This window comes from Arachis ipaensis, chromosome B10 (assembly GCF_000816755.2).
Source record: "Arachis ipaensis cultivar K30076 chromosome B10, Araip1.1, whole genome shotgun sequence".
NCBI lineage: Eukaryota > Viridiplantae > Streptophyta > Magnoliopsida > Fabales > Fabaceae > Arachis > Arachis ipaensis.
In genome coordinates this window covers 21,128,340-21,144,353 of record NC_029794.2, presented here as the reverse complement: position 1 = coordinate 21,144,353, position 16,014 = coordinate 21,128,340, and the positions used below count along the sequence as shown (strand labels likewise).

General features: G+C 39.0%; 1 protein-coding gene across 1 annotated transcript in view; it reads right to left on the bottom strand.

The window, feature by feature from the left end:
- LOC107620323 (protein UPSTREAM OF FLC) overlaps positions 15,170–16,014 on the bottom strand; it is a 3,450-nt gene continuing 2,605 nt past the window's right edge. The window contains exon 5 of the mRNA XM_021114490.1: positions 15,170–15,504. Within this exon, the coding sequence (XP_020970149.1) occupies positions 15,381–15,504 (124 nt within the window). The 3' untranslated portion in view covers positions 15,170–15,380. The remainder of the gene's footprint in view (positions 15,505–16,014) is intronic.

Sequence of the window (16,014 nt, the reverse complement as noted above, 5' to 3'; positions counted from 1 at the left end):
GAAGAAGAAAGAAGAAACCCACTAAAGAAAACTGCTTTAAGATCGTGGGTTATCCAAATTAGTGGAAAAACAATCTCAAGTCATCCAGAAATCAGAGTAAGGGAGCCGCCGCTGTGAGCACCCCAGAGGTCACCAACAGAGCAGTGGTGAGGCCAGAAGAGAGGAAGCAAGTCGCGATGGCAAGACAGCAACGGTGGTAAGGGCAAGGATTACTGAACTCCTTGGCTGCTCAGCCCAAGCCGCGACTCAATATGAAAGGGAGACCCAAAATCAGAATCCAATTAAAAAAATGAATGGATTTTCGATTGTGGGCTCCGATACTATGACTCATGACCTCCATGATTTTAACAGCTTGACTATACTCTCAAAAGCCCATATTGAAACAGCTAGTGGAGAATTAATTGATGTTAAAGGAGGAGGCTCTATTACTTTTTCAGAAAAATTGAAACTAAAAAATTGCCTCTATGTCCCTGCACTATCATCAAAATTATTGTCTATTAGTCAAGTAACAAAGGAACTAAATTGTGTGGTACTCATGTACTCTACTTTTTGTCTTTTACAGGACATTCTTACGAAGGAGATCATTGGGTGTGAGCGAAAGGGCCTTTACTACGCTGATAAAGTAGTACACCAGGGTCATGCCATGCTTGCTCACGGAACAGTTACTAGGCAACTTTGGTTATGGCACAGGCGTCTCGGACATCTTTCATTTGGGTACCTCAAATTTTTATTTCCTAGTCTTTTTAGAAGTAGCACTGAACCCCTCAAATGTGAAACTTGTATTCGTGCAAAAAATCACAGAGTTTCTTTTCCTCCAACTAACACTAGAGTCAATTCCAGTTTTTCTCTAATACACTCTGATGTGTGGGGTCCAGCCCCTATTTCCCATAATAATTTTCAATATTTTATGTTATTTGTGGACAATTTCTCTCGCATGACTTGGGTATATTTTTTAAAACACAAATCTGAAGTACCTGATAAATTCTTTGCTTTTTACCAAATGATTCAAACTTAATTCAACAAGAAAATCCAAGTACTTCGCTCAGATAATGGTGGAAATTTATAAACCAATCAATGCGCGATTTTTTTTATAAAAAATGGTCTTATCCATCAAACTTCCTGCCCAAATACACCCCAACAAAATGGTGTGACTGAGCGGTGAAATCGTAAGTTACTTAAGGTGACCCGAGTCATGCTTTTTGATGCACAAGTTCCAAAAACCTTCTGGCATGAAGCTATAGCGACCTCTACCTACTTACTGAATCGCCTACCTACCCAAGTTCTCCACCACAAAACACCCTTACAAGTCTTGACTACTCAGACATCAATCCCGCCTATTCTAACCTTACCACCTCGAGTATTTGGATGTTCTGTCTTTGTCCATATCTCCAAAGTCAATAGAACCAAACTTGATCCTTGTGCAGAAAAATGTGTTTTCGTTGGGTATGCTACACACCAAAAGGGGTATAGGTGCTACAATCCAATCACTCGTCGTATTCATGTGACCATAGATTGTGATTTTTTAGAATCCAAATTTTACTTCAGCCGCCAACATGGCATTCAGAGGGAGAACAATAATGAACCACCAAGTTGGCTAAATAACCTTTGTTGCCTAGAAACTATTCAAACAGAGCAAGTAAATGGAGCCACCGATCATATTTCGCTCAACATAGAAAACAACTTGGTACATACAACCAGTGAAAGTCCTTTTGAGAATGTCAGACAAAAGGTAAGTAATTGTTAATCTGATAATTTACTCCCTGTTTTTAATGAGGCCACTAACAATAACAGTATAGCACTGGAACATGAAGAACCAGAGCCCAATACCTTTATTCTTCCTCTAAGAAGAAATAGAGGCATGCCTCCTGATTGGTACTCACCAGAACATGTTTCCCGTAACTCAAGATACCCGATAAGGGTGGCTAGAGAAGGAATAGCAAATATTGCAAAGGTTTTTTCTACCACACTCTTGACAGAAGACATTCCAAGAACTGTCCGGGAAGCCAATGAGAAAGCTGAATAGCAAAAAGCCATGAATACATAAATGAAAGCTCTAGAGAATAACGGAACTTAGGAGAAGTATATCCTACCGATAGGAAAAAAGCTAGTCGGGTGCAAATAGGTTTTCACCATTAAACACAAGGCAGATGACACCATTGAATGGTACAAGACAAGGTTGGTGGCCAAGGGTTATACACAGACCTATGGTATCGACTACACTGAAACTTTTTCACCGGTTGCAAAGATTAATACTATCAGGGTGTTGTTTTCAATTGCAGCAAATGAAGATTGGCCACTCCATCAATTTGACGTCAAGAATGCTTTCTTGTGGGCGTTGAACGCCCAGCTCTTGCTCTTGGATGGCGTTCAACACCAGATCTGTGCTCCTCTTGGGCGTTGAACGCCCATTAGGGTGCTCCTTCCTGGTGTTCAACGCCAGGTCTCTGCCCCCTTGCTAGCGTTCAATGCCAGCTTCATGCTCCCTGGCTAGTGTTCAACGCCAGCAATGCCGCTCCTTATAGGTGTTGAACACCTATTCTGGCCTCCCTGGCTGGTGTTCAACGCCAGCAAAGGACCTACTCTAAGGTGTTCTATTTTCGGCTTTAACTGTTTCTGGTTCTGTTCTAACTACTGCACATGATCACAAACTTAAACAAATATGAAAATTAAACTGATATGACTAAAATAACTTAATGAAAAACATGAATAATCTTTAATTATGGTTGGGTTGCCTCCTAACAAGCGCTTCTTTAACGTCACTAGCTTGACGGTTAGCTCCTCACGGAGATGGATAGGGGATCAGAAATTCGCCCCTTACAGTGAACTTCTTGCATGCGCTCTCATGGATAAGTTCCACATGTTCTAAAGACAGGATCCTATTTACAGTGTGTGGAATGAATGGATTGTCAGTGAAGATAACTCTCATGCTAGGTGAGAGGCCTTCAGTGGGAATTTTCTTATCCCTCCAGTCCTTGGACACTTTCTTACTGCCATTCCTCTCAGAGCTTGATGATGGTTGCCCCACATCAAACATAGAACTGGTGTCTGGGGGCTTTGTCAGGCTCTATATGGAGAGGAGTGGTTGAATCACTTCATGTTTATTAGTGGTGCTTCCTTCAACTGAGGTAGAATGAGGTTTATGAACCTTGAACACATGATAGTCCTCATCTAATTGCAGGACTAGTTTTCCTCTGTCTACATCAATCACAGCCTTGGCTGTAGCTAGGAAAGGTCTTCCAAGGATGATGGATTCATCCTCTTCCTCCCCAGTATCTAGGATTATGAAATCAATAGGGATGTAAAAGTCTTGAACTTTCACTAAGACATCATCTACCAGTCCATAAGCCTTTTTCATGGACTTGTCTGCCATCTCTAGTGAGATTCTTGCAACTTGTACCTCAAAGATTTCCAGCTTCTCCATTACAGAGAGAGGCATGAGGTTTATGCTTGACCCTATGTCACACAGAGCCTTATCAAAGGTCATGGTACCTATGGTGCAAGGAATTAAGAAGCGTCCGGGATCCGGCTTCTTCTGAGGTAACTTCAGCTGAACCAAGGCATTGAGTTCCTTGGTTAGCACTGGAGGTTCTTCCTCTAATGGCTCTGTACCAAATAACTTGTCATTTAACTTCATCAAAAGTCCTAGGTACCGAGCAACTTGCTCCTCCCTAGTTTCCTCTTCCTCATCAGAGGAAGAGTACTCTTCAGATTCTATGATCCTTAGCCGAGCATTCAAGGGAACTTCAATGGGCTCCTCATGAACCTTTGGTTCTATCAGCTCTTCCATAAGGAAGTTCTCAGTGGGCTTAGGGTCGCTTACTACCCCTATTGTGGCATTTAACGCCAGGACTTGTATCTGTTTTGGCGTTGAATGCCCAGCTTATATCCCTTTACTGGTGTTCAACGCCAGCTTTTGTGCCTCTTTGGGCGTTGAACGCCCAGTAAGGACCTCCTTACTGGCGTTCAACGCCAGAGATGGCTCACCCTTGGGCGTTGAACGCCCAGTAAGGACTTCCTTACTAGCGTTCAATGCCAGAGTATCCCCTGCAGATTTGGCCTCAGCTTCTACAATGATGGCCTTGCACTCTTTCCTTGGGTTAGCTTCAGTGTTACTTGGGAGAGTGTTAGGAGGGGTCTTAGGGATCCTCTTACTCAGCTGACCAATCTGTACCTCCAGATTTCTAATGGAGGATCTTGTTTCAGTAATAAAACTATAAGTGGTCTTAGAGAGATCAGAGACTATAGTAGCTAAGTTAGAGAGGCTCTGCCTAGAAGTCTCTATCTCTTGCTGAGAAGATGGAGCTTCAGCCTCAGCTTCTATAGTGATGGCCTTGTACTCTTCCCTTGGATTTACTTCAGTGTTACTAGGGAGAGTGTTAGGAGGAGTCTCAGGGATCCTCTTGATCAGCTGACCAACTTGTACCTCCAGATTTCTGATGGAGGACCTAGTTTCTGTTATGAAACTATGAGTGGTCTTAGAGTGTTCAGAGACTATGGTTGCTAAGTCAGAAAGGCCCTACTTAGAAGTGTACATGAACTGGTTATTTGCAACCATTTCAATGAGTTCCTGCGCCTCTTCAGGCATCTTCTTCAAGTGGAGTGATCCACCAGCAGAATGGTCCAATGACATCTTGAACATCTCAGATAGACCATCATAGAAGATACCTAGGATAGACCATTCTGAGAACATATAAGGAGGACATCTTATGATCAGTTGCTTGTATCTTTCCCAAGTTTCATAGAGGGATTCACCCTCTTTTTGTCTGAAGGTTTGAACTTCCACCATGAGCTTGCTCATTTTCTGAGGTGGAAAAAACTTGGCCAAAAAAGCATTGACTAACTTTTTTCAAGAGTCTAGGCTTTTCTTAGGTTGAGAACCCAACCATATCCTAGCTCTGTCTCTAACAGCAAAAGGGAAAAGCATAAGTCTGTAGACCTCAGGATCCACTCCATTGGTCTTAACAGTGTCACAAATTTGTAAGAATTCAGATAGGAACTTATGTGAATCTTCCAGTGGAAGTGCATAGAATTTGCAATTTTGTTGTATTAGAGAGACTAACTGAGGCTTAAGCTCAAAGTTATTTGCTCTAATGGCATGTATAGAGATACTTCTTCCATAGAAATTAGAAGTTGGTGTAATGAAGTCACCAAGAACCTTTCTTTCATCTCCTCCATTATTCTGTTCGGCTGCCATGTTTGTATTTTCAGTTTCTTGTTCAAAAAGTTCGGTGAGATCTCTTCCGGAGTGTTGTGCTTTAACTTATTGCAAACGCTTCCTTATCGTCCTCTTAGGTTCAGGATCAAGATCAAAGAGAGGTTCTTTATCTTTGTTCCTGCTCATAAACAAGAAGAAAGAATGCAAGAAAAGAAGAAGAAAAGGATTCTCTATGTCAGAGTATAGAGGTCCTTTGTTAGAGGAAGATAGGTCAAGAAGAAAAGAAAAGAAGATATCTTTTAATACGGATAGTTTTCAAAAATTAATAAAGTAAAAAGAGAAGATATTTTTGAAAATAGAGAGGGAGAAGGAGATGAGATTTTCAAAAAAGAAGAGAGAGAAAGTAGTTAAGAGGTTTTGAAAAAGAAAAAAGGAAGGGAGAATAAAAAGAGAATAAGATAAAACATGCAACTAGTTAACTAACAAGATTTGAAAATAAAATATTTGATTTTGAAATTCAATTTTAAAAGAAAGTTGAGATTTTAAAATTTAAAAGTTTTAAATTTTGAAATAAGATAAGTAAGTTCTGAAAAAGAAGGAAGAGAAAACAAGTAACTAATTAAGAAAGATTTGAAAATAAGATAGAAGATTTGAAAAAGATTTTATTTTAAAATTTTGAAATCGGAAAGGAAAAATTAAACAAGATAAGATAAGAATTAAAAAGATTTGAAAAAGATTTTATTTTGAATTTTGAAACTGAAACAAGATAAGATAAAGATTTAACAAAGATTTGAATTGAAAAGATTTAATTTTGAAATTTAAAACTAAGATAAAGATAAGATAAATGATTTGAAATTTAAAGAAAGATAAAAAGATAAGATAAAGATTTGAAAAAATTTTGAATTTTAAAATTTTAAAAGAAAGATAAGATAGGAAAGAATCAAATTAAAAGAAAAGATTTAAAAAGATTTTAAAAAGATAAGATTTGAAATTTGAAATTAAGATAAGATAAGATAATTAATTTGAAATTAAAATTTGAAATTTTGTTTGAAACTTTCAAAAATTTTTTTGAAATAAAGATAGAAAAGATTTTTTTTTAATTTTTTGAATTAATGAAAAAAGAGAAAAACAACCAAATGACACCAAACTTAAAATTTTTAGATCAAAAGACACTTGTTTTTCGAAAATTGAAAAGAAAAACACCAAAAGACACCAAACTTAAAAATTTTAAGATCAAAACAAGAAAAGAAACAAGAACAACTTGAATACCAAGAAAGAACACTAAGAGTAATTTTGAAAACTTCAAAGGAAACAAAGAACACACAAAGGACACCAAACTTAAGAATTGACACTAGACTCAAACAAAAGACACAATTTTTGAAAATTTTTGGAAAAGGATACCAAGAAAGTTCGAAACTTTAACAAGAATAAGAACAAAAGATTCAGACAAAAGACAAAGATTAATAAATAAAAGAAAAGATTTTGAAAAAATTTTTGAAAAGAAAACAAAAGACTCAAAATAAAAATAAAAAGTACCTAATCTAACAACAAGATAATCTGGTAGTTTGTCAAATCCGAGCAATTTCCGGCAACGGCACCAAAAACTTGGTGCACAAAACTGGTTTTGCACGTTTCGCACAGATAGACCAGTAAGTATACTGGGTCGTCCAAGTAATACCTCAGGTGAGTAAAGGTTAATCCCATGGAGATTGTTAGTTTGAGCAAGCAATTGTTATCTTGCAGATCTTAGTCAGGCAGATAGAAAATATAGTTGTCATGAGAAAATGCATTAAACAGAATAATTAAATAAAACGTTACTAGATAGGTGTGAAATCTATGGTATGAGAACGGTTGAGGCTTCGGATATGCTTCTTCCTTCTGGATCAACTTTTGATTAATTCCTTCCATGGCAGGCTGTATATGATTAACGGCGGGTCAGCGGTCATTAATCTCCTCTGCATCAGATCAAACGCCGGGTCAGTGGTCATCCAATTTGAACGGGGGTGAAGCTCTAGCAGTCCATTCCCTTGGTGATCCTACTCAAAGCGCCACAGACAAGGTAGAATCTTCCGGATCAGAGAATGCTGCGTCTTGGGTTCTAGCCTATACCACAAAGGCCCTAATCGCCCCGCACCTCGGCTGAACTAATGTCTCGAGAAGTCCCCAACGAAGTCGTGGATTAGCCATTTAAGAGATGTATAATCAAGCTTGTGGTTCAGTACTATCCCGTCAAGGACTCACAAGAACCCATGTGAATAGGGATGACGGTCAAGTTACACTCCCAATTTGTTAGGATGAAGAACAAAAATACATCTTAGAATAGAATCAAGCATAGATTGAAGTAGAATAGTGATATTATTAATTCATAAGAATTAGCAGAGCTCCTAACCTTAACCTTAGGAGGTTGGTGACTCATATTGTACATAATGGAGAACAAAAATAAAATGGGGGAGGAAAAAGTTTTTTTTTTAAAAGTTTGGGTGATCTCCTCCTATAAATACTAATCTGCTAACTAAGAATTACAGAAATAAGATAAACTAGTTTTGTAGTGCAAAAATCTACTTTCGGGGCCCACTTGGTGAGTGTTTAGGCTGATCTAAAGGTGTCTCCACGTGCTAGGATCCCTTAGGGGCATTGAACGCTGGCTTGGGACTCCCTTTTGGGCGTTGGACGCTAGCTGCTCCCTTTTGGGCGTCCAACGCTAGGAATAGGGCAGGTGGCTGGTGTTGAAAGCCAGTTTTGGGCCTTCATTTCTGAAGCAAAGTATAAACTATTATATATTTCTGGAAGCCCTGGATGTTAGCTTTCCATAGCCATTGAGAGCGTGCCATTTGGACTTCTGTAGCTCCAGAAATGCTCCTTCGAATGCATGGAGGTTAGATCCTTATAGCATCTGTAGTCCTTTCTCTGTCTCTGAATGAGACTTTTGCTCAAGCTCCTCAATTTCAGCCAGAAAATACTTGAAATCACCATAAAACACACAAACTCAAAGTAGAATACAAAAAATGTGAATTTTGCACTAAAACCTATGAAAACATAATAAAACTTAAACAAAACATAACAAAAACTATATGAAAGTGATGCCAAAAAGCGTATAAAATATCCGCTCATCAGTTTCTTTCATCATTAGATCCATTACCGCCTCCTTTACCATTCCTAGTTTGTTCGCTCCATCTCTTCAGCAGAAGCTTGCAAAGCAGCAGTCAGAGAATCAACCGTATTACCTCACTCGCGCCCACGAGACGCCATTTGGGTCTTGTCCACACCGAACAATTGATATTAAGGTGATCAGTCTTAATATCTAAAGTCTAGTCTTTCGAATCTCCAAAGGTAATGCTCATGAATATTTATGCTATATATGTCAAGTAGACGTCTTAAATAGTATGTACATACAGCTAGAGTATGCTTAGAAGCATAGTCAGTCCATTCTCCATGCTCTGCGGGAACGAACTGCTCTGATAGACTGATACCATAATGTAACACCCTACCACACAGAGTCTTATGCTTAAATCATAAAACAGAGGTGGTGAGGTATCACGACCTCTAAAAGAAAAATTATATATATATATATATAGTTGAAAAAGTTTATAACTAGGAGTCTTTGAAGACAAGTCAAAACAAAAGCGGTAAAATGAAAAACACAACACTCGCGAAGCGACAACGTAATGAAGTAGGATAAGAGAGTTTCAAGATACCGATAACAAGGCTCCTGACCCGGCTCGCGAAGCTAGAACCGGACAGAGCATATAAACATATTTACATATATAAATGAGAATCCCAAATAACCTAAAGCAGAAAAAATGACAACATGTTTCTCCGAGTCAACCTCTAAGAGGGACAAACATAAAAATACAAGGTGGAGAATCTACATACATATATAAATATAAACAAAATACGTCCCTGAGCCCCAAGAGTTCTTCCGAGTCTCCAGAATACAGAGTGGTGCTTCTCAAACTGCATCTCAAAATAACAATATTGTATGGGATGAGAACCGGGGTTTATATATATATAGTTGAAAAAGTTTATAATTAGGAGTCTTTGAAGACAAGTCAAAACAAAAGCGGTAAAATGAAAAGCGCAACACTCGCGAAGCGACAACGTAATGAAGTAGGATAAGAGAGTTTCAAGATACCGATAACAAGGCTCCTGACCCGGCTCGCGAAGCTAGAACCGGACAGAGCATATAAACATATTTACATATATAAATGAGAATCCCAAATAACCCAAAGCAGAAAAAACGACAACCTGTTTCTCCAAGTCAACCTCTAAGAGGGACAAACAAAAAATACAAGGTGGAGAATCTACTTACATATATAAATATAAACAAAATATGTCCCTGAGCCCCAAGAGTTCTTCGCTTCATCAGAGTCTCCAGAATACAGAGTGGTGCTTCTCAACCTGCATCTCAAAATAACAATATTGTATGGGATGAGAATCGGGGTTTCTCAGTATGGTTAAGGTGCTCACATATATAATAAATAAGGTCCCGAGAAAGTCAAAGGCAATCCTAGAACTCCGACGCTACCAAAAGATCCACACAGACAAACAAAGCAAACACAAGTAGAGTATAGATACAGCAAATAGAACATATAGCAGTTAAGCATGAAATAACAAGTAGGCAATCCTAAGAAAGCAAACCAAAGCAAACACTCAAATGCATATGATGCATGCCTTTTCTACTGGCCGTGAGCTCACGTGTCGGTTACTTTGCCAGAACCCAACACATTTGGTAGCTAACCCGGGCATTTGTCTCTAGGTTGCACATCTCTAGGAGGATCATAAACGAAGGAGAGTGCCTTTCCACATCGAAAGAGGGTGCCTTTCCACCTTCTCCTGGAGGATATACGAAGGAGAGTGCCTTTCCACACCGAAGGAGTGTGCCTTTCCACCTTGCAACCAGAGAAGAATGTGGGAGAAACAATACGAAGGAGAGTGCCTTTCCACTTTTCTCACACCTCTATCACGACAAGAGAGGGAACTTCCGTCCTCAACTTGACATCCAAAACATTTTCAAGTTAACACGCAAGTGGGATCGCACCCAGACCTTGCCATCTCAACCATTTCGGCCACACACAAATCTCGACCATTCTGGCCACACACAGTCATCCCCAATCTCATCATTAACATCTCAATTCAGTTACTCTAAACCTTCCTTTGCTTCCAAGTAACCTTACTTTCCATAGCCTAATCTCATCACTACACTTAAAACTAATCTTTAGGGGATAAAAGAATGAAAATAGAGGTTTAGAGGTTTAAAATCATGTTTAAAACACAAAAATTCCATTTGCTGAAAACAGGGGTCACGCGTACGCGTGGGCCATGCGTACGCGTGGGAGTACAATTTTCTATGCTCGCGTACGCAAGCACCCTGCTCGCATACACGAGATACCCAACCCGAATAGGTTGGTTGGGTCGCCTGCAGTGGTCGCGTACCCGAGTTATGCAGAACAGCAAAAATACTGAAAGTTGTAGAATTTTCAGCTTTGCACTCCAAACTTCTGACGCGCATAACTTTTTCCTTTTAAAATATTTTCATCCGTTGCGTAAACTTCACAAATCCAATTTTTATTTGAAATACTTTGGGGGTCCGGAAGCCGAGTTATGGCTCGCCAAAGTTTGGTCAAAAATCAATTTTTCACAAACACCTCAAACCTCAATTTTCATTACAAACCAAACTCAAATCCTACTTCCTGTACACATATTCAACACAGCAACATACCATTTAGAATGCCAAAACATCCACATCCTACCTCAATCAATTATATCTCAACATATACATAATCTCATACCAAACATTCATTACTTAATCAACAAGATTCATCAATCAACCACCACAAACTCACATTCATTCTCCTACTTTATCAAACATCATTAGTTCATCATTTGAAATTCCAACACCAATATCAACAACAGACCAAACTCAACCTTGTGCAAGATATATCATTAAAGCACTAATCAATTTACATTCTCAAGCATTCATTCCTATCCTAAGGTCGTCTAGCCTAAGTTTTCACAGAACATTATATATTAAATACGAGAAACCTAAACCATACCTTGGCCGATTTCCACGTATTACCCGAGATGCTACTAAAGGCACTAAACACAGCCCCAAGGTTCCAAGATCTTCAAAAAAATTATACCCAACCTCCACCAAGTCTCAAGTGTCTACAAATCAAGCTCCAATTTATATATACACCTAATTTCATATCACCACATATGTATATATCGAAAAATTTAATACCCAACACACAAAATTAAAGAATTAACTAGATTCTAGGACTCTCACCTTACCAACGGAAAATTGGGACAAGACTCGGCAAGTTCACCAAGTTAATTTGATTCTAAACACCGAAATTACACAAAATCTCAATACCAAAGCCCAAGAATTTCGAAACTAAAAATGGGAAAATTGAGAAAGAAAATGTGACTTCCTTACCTAATTAAGTACTGGTCTTTGTAGAGTTCGACACTGTGGTCGTGTTGCGGCAAACGGTGCAGTGATCAGAGCCCCGAATCAAAAGTTATTGGAATTTAAAAAAAGAATAAGGGTTGGAAGCTTATGTTCTTCCCCTTTCCTTGTTTCCCAATGTTTCAGCATGCATGAGGAGAGAGAAGATGGCTGAAGCCATCCTTATTAAGTGGCAAAGTTGGGCCTCGGGCCCATTATGAGCCCGGTTCGCTCGGTTCGGCCCGTTTGGCCTAATTTTGGGCCAAATTCTTTAAAATTAGTATCAAAATTTTTATCTTAATTAATTCTATCACATTAAACTATAAAATTTTATTTTCTAATTTCTTAGATTAATAATTATTTTATTGACTAATTTTTTATTAATTTCTCAGGTTTTATTGTAAATCCCCTCAAGGGTAATAAAAGTTGTTTTCTCCCTGTCAGTTTTATGCATCGGGATTTGGTTATAACCACTATAAGCATCCAAGAAGCTTAGAATATGATATCTCGAAGAGGAGTCAATCATGTTATCTATGTTAGGTAAAGGAAAACAGTCCTTTGGGTAGGCTTTGTTTAACTATGTGTAGTCTACACACATTCGCCACTTTTCATTAGACTTTTTCACCATCACCACATTCGACAACCAAGTGAAGTAAGTCAACTCTTGGATGAACCTGGCATCCAGTAATCCTTGCACTTGGCTTTTGACCTCAGCTGCTCGGTCGGGTGACATCTTTTGACGTCGCTGCGCAACCGGCTTGAAGGCGGGGTCAATAGCCAGTTGATGGGACATAAATACAGGGTCTATTCCGGGCATATCGACATGTTCCCAAGCAAATAAGTCCATAGTAAGGTAGTTCTTTATTAATCATGGTGTATTTCTCTGGCTTGTCCCTAGTCTAAAATTTTTCATGCTCTTTGTGAGACTCTAGCCTCGGGTTCTCTTGAATTTGGGTGTCTAAGTCAACAAGAAAAACTCCAGTAGATTCTTTGGCCTTATCTTGGAGTGAGAGACTAGCTTTGCTACACTTGACTGCAGACACCTGATCTCCTCAAATCGTTGCAACCCGGTTTTTCGCTGTAAGAAACTTCATGACCAAAAACTTGGTCGAGATGAACGCATACAAATCATTGAGTATCTTTCTCTCCAAAATTACATTGTAGGCTGTAGAATCTTGAAGGATAACGAATCCGGCTTGTACTTTCCTTATGTTCATGCCTTTTCCTAGGGTAAAAAGGAGCTCCACGGCTCCATCTGGCTTGATATAATGACCTCTCAGGCCAACAACTCCCAGGAGATGGGGTTTCAAGTGCTAATCATTCAACCCCAGGGCATCGAATGCATTTCTAAAGAGGAGGTTTGAGTCCGCGCCAATACTGACGAGGATCCTCTTTACAATGCCATTACCTAATTTGGCCGTGATGACTAAGGGTTCGTCCTCATCAAATGTGGCAATCTGAAAGTCTTCCGCTGTGAACTAGACTGCTGGACGCCGCTTTAATCTCCCTTTTTTATAGCATTGTTGGATCTTGACAACCCATTCCTTGCAACTACCACGTTGACCACGACATGAGTTGTATCTTTCGTATTCTCTGGAGGTTTGGAGCTCTTTGGGTTTCTGGTTTCCCGATCTTCATCCTCATTACGCCGTCTTGGCAGTCGTACGTGTTGAACGAATTCAGGAAGCTTTCCATCTTGGATTTCTTGCTCCAAGGCATCTTTTAGATCAATACAATCATCAGTTTTGTGACAATGAGACTTGTGGTAGTCACAATACTGAGATTTATTCAACGAGGCTCTTAGTTGGATCTGCCTTGCTTTCGGAAAGATTCCTTGATGAGAAACTTGCTAATAAACTTCGGCAAGTGAAGCCATTAGGGGAGTGTAGGAGGTGAACTTTCTAACTCGAGGAAATGAAGGTTTTGGGGTTGAGATTTGTCACGAGCTCCCGCCTTTCTGAGGAAACGGTGCTGGGTTCTTTCTTTTGGTAGAAACTACCTTTGATACATCCTCATCTCGCATGTACTCCATAGCGATCTGGTGGATTTCTTCCATGGATTTTACGTCTTTGGAAGTTAAGTGCCTACGGAAATCTCTTTCTAATAATCCAGCGATCAAGCACAAGCACACGACTTTAGGAGTTTGTGTGTTCACCTCTAAAAGTGCTTTGTTGAACCGATCCAAGTAGTCTTGAATGCTCTCACCCACCCTTTGTTCTACCCCAATAAGGAAATTGGGTGTTTTGCTTGGGTCCTTCTGGTGGTGAAGTGAGCCAGAAATTTGACCTTGATGTCAACAAAGGAAGAGATTATTAAACCACACCATGGCTGGTTTCAACAATGTTATCGAAAAGACTTTACATCGAATTGCATCTTCAACACCCTCTAGGTTCATCTTGGTCTCAAAGGCATCAATATGCTCTTGGGGATCCGTCTTTCTGTCATACTTCAAGTCCGTTGGCTTGTCAAAATGCTTTAGCAATCGAACTTGAAAAACGTGAAAGGCAAATAGAGTCTAACCCATGATGACATGTTCACGGGATTCCATATGCCTTTTAGGTGTTGGACTCTTCTGCGGGATCCGCCTCCTTTTAGACTGGGCAGATCGTGATTCTTCTCCTGCCCGGGAATTGCCATGTCGTCGAGGTGACCTTCTCTCGTCTCTACGACGTGAGGGAGAAGGTGAAGCCCTCCAGAGTTCGTGCCTTTGTTCATGAGTTCTGGGATGAGGTTCTTCCCGCTCCCTGGCCAGGCGGCTTTGAGAACGAGACCGCCTGGATAATGAACGCTTAGCTAGCTGTCACTGAAGCTCCAATTGGTAATGTTCCAATTCTTGCACCTTGTGTCACATTTCTTGCATGGCATGATGATAGTCATCTCCGAAGCCAGCGAAATGACGGGTTTCTGGATTTACAGGTTCACGATTTTCGTAGCCAGGTGGGACTTCCTCGCGACTTGGTGTGGCGTCTGTCTCATGTCCATCCTCCCATTGTTAGCTTTTCAACGGGGTTTCTAAATTAAAGGTAGATTGAATTCGTCGTTCGGTCATGATTCTTACTAAAGTTGAATCCCCACAGACGGCGCCAAATGTTTGTGCTCGAAGCGACGTCAGGATCTGAAGAGGTGGAGACAAGAGATCCTAACTTCGTCAAGTAGTGCAGAACCAGACCGGGTGGACAACTTGCAAGACACTCCCATACTAAAGTCAATAGTATGCTAGATAGTAAAGTGAGTTTTTCGTGTGTTTACCTATTGGTTGCTTCTCCGTTTTAGTCTTTACCCTTTGGTGCTGTCATTTTTCCAATATTTAGTGCTTATTATTGTTGAAATTCGACGATTATAGGATTGAATGGTATGATCGTTGCAGTATCTGCCGTTTTTCTGTGAAGTTAATTATGTCTTTAATCGCTTCATCAGTTACGTTTTCTTTTTGTTCGAAACAAATAAATACACCGTCTTCTTTGACTATCACCTAAAATACTACTAATTTAAGCCTTAGAGTGTGCAAATTCTCTCCCCAACCTAATTCCAACACAATGCAATTTAGGATCTTAGCAGCTTATCAGTTCGTAAACTCTGTAACCGGTACAAAGACCAGCTAATTTGTATCATCATAAATCCATGATCAACAGATTAATAATCACAGGATAGTTAGAACTGGAAAGTAATTATATACTTAACTAACAAGGCAACGAATAATAGATAATCCGATCCTCTATTATAATTATTTAGTACTAATTCCAGAAACCTTCGCATTTGTCTTTGTAAATATCACTATCATTTCCTGCTTTCTTTGGAAGACTTCTTACGAGGCATGCATTTTCCTTTCGCTCCTCCCTTCGCTTCCCTCTTCTCCTCTTCCACTTCCTTAAACTTCTCTTCTATACCTAACTTGCTGCTCCTGCATGCATATTAATTTGTGTAAATAAGTATTTGCAAAAGTTAAAATATGCAAATATGCATTTAATTATTGGATAGACGGAAAAATAATTTACACTATTAACAATCAAATTTATTTATTTAAATAACTTTTAACTTTTTAAGTAATTAATATAAAAAGTCGCTGTTTTGACTATTGTGACATTATATTATTAATTTCTAAAAAAACAAAATACCTTTTCACTTATTGTATATGAAAATTATGTTACAAAGAATTTTAATTTTTAAATATTAAATATATTAAAAGTTCTGATTTCCTAGAGTATTTATTGCCATTAGCAGAGACTAATCCCTTTTTTGCTTGGTCCTTTTAGTTAAAAATTATACCACTCGTCTAGAAAGAATTCACTATTTGAAAGAGACAAAAGATTTAAAACTTTTCAATTCTCAAATTCTTAACAAGCGTATCTAATAAAACTAAAATTACTTTTTAGCGTTAGTTAATATATAATAATAATCTTACACCATACAG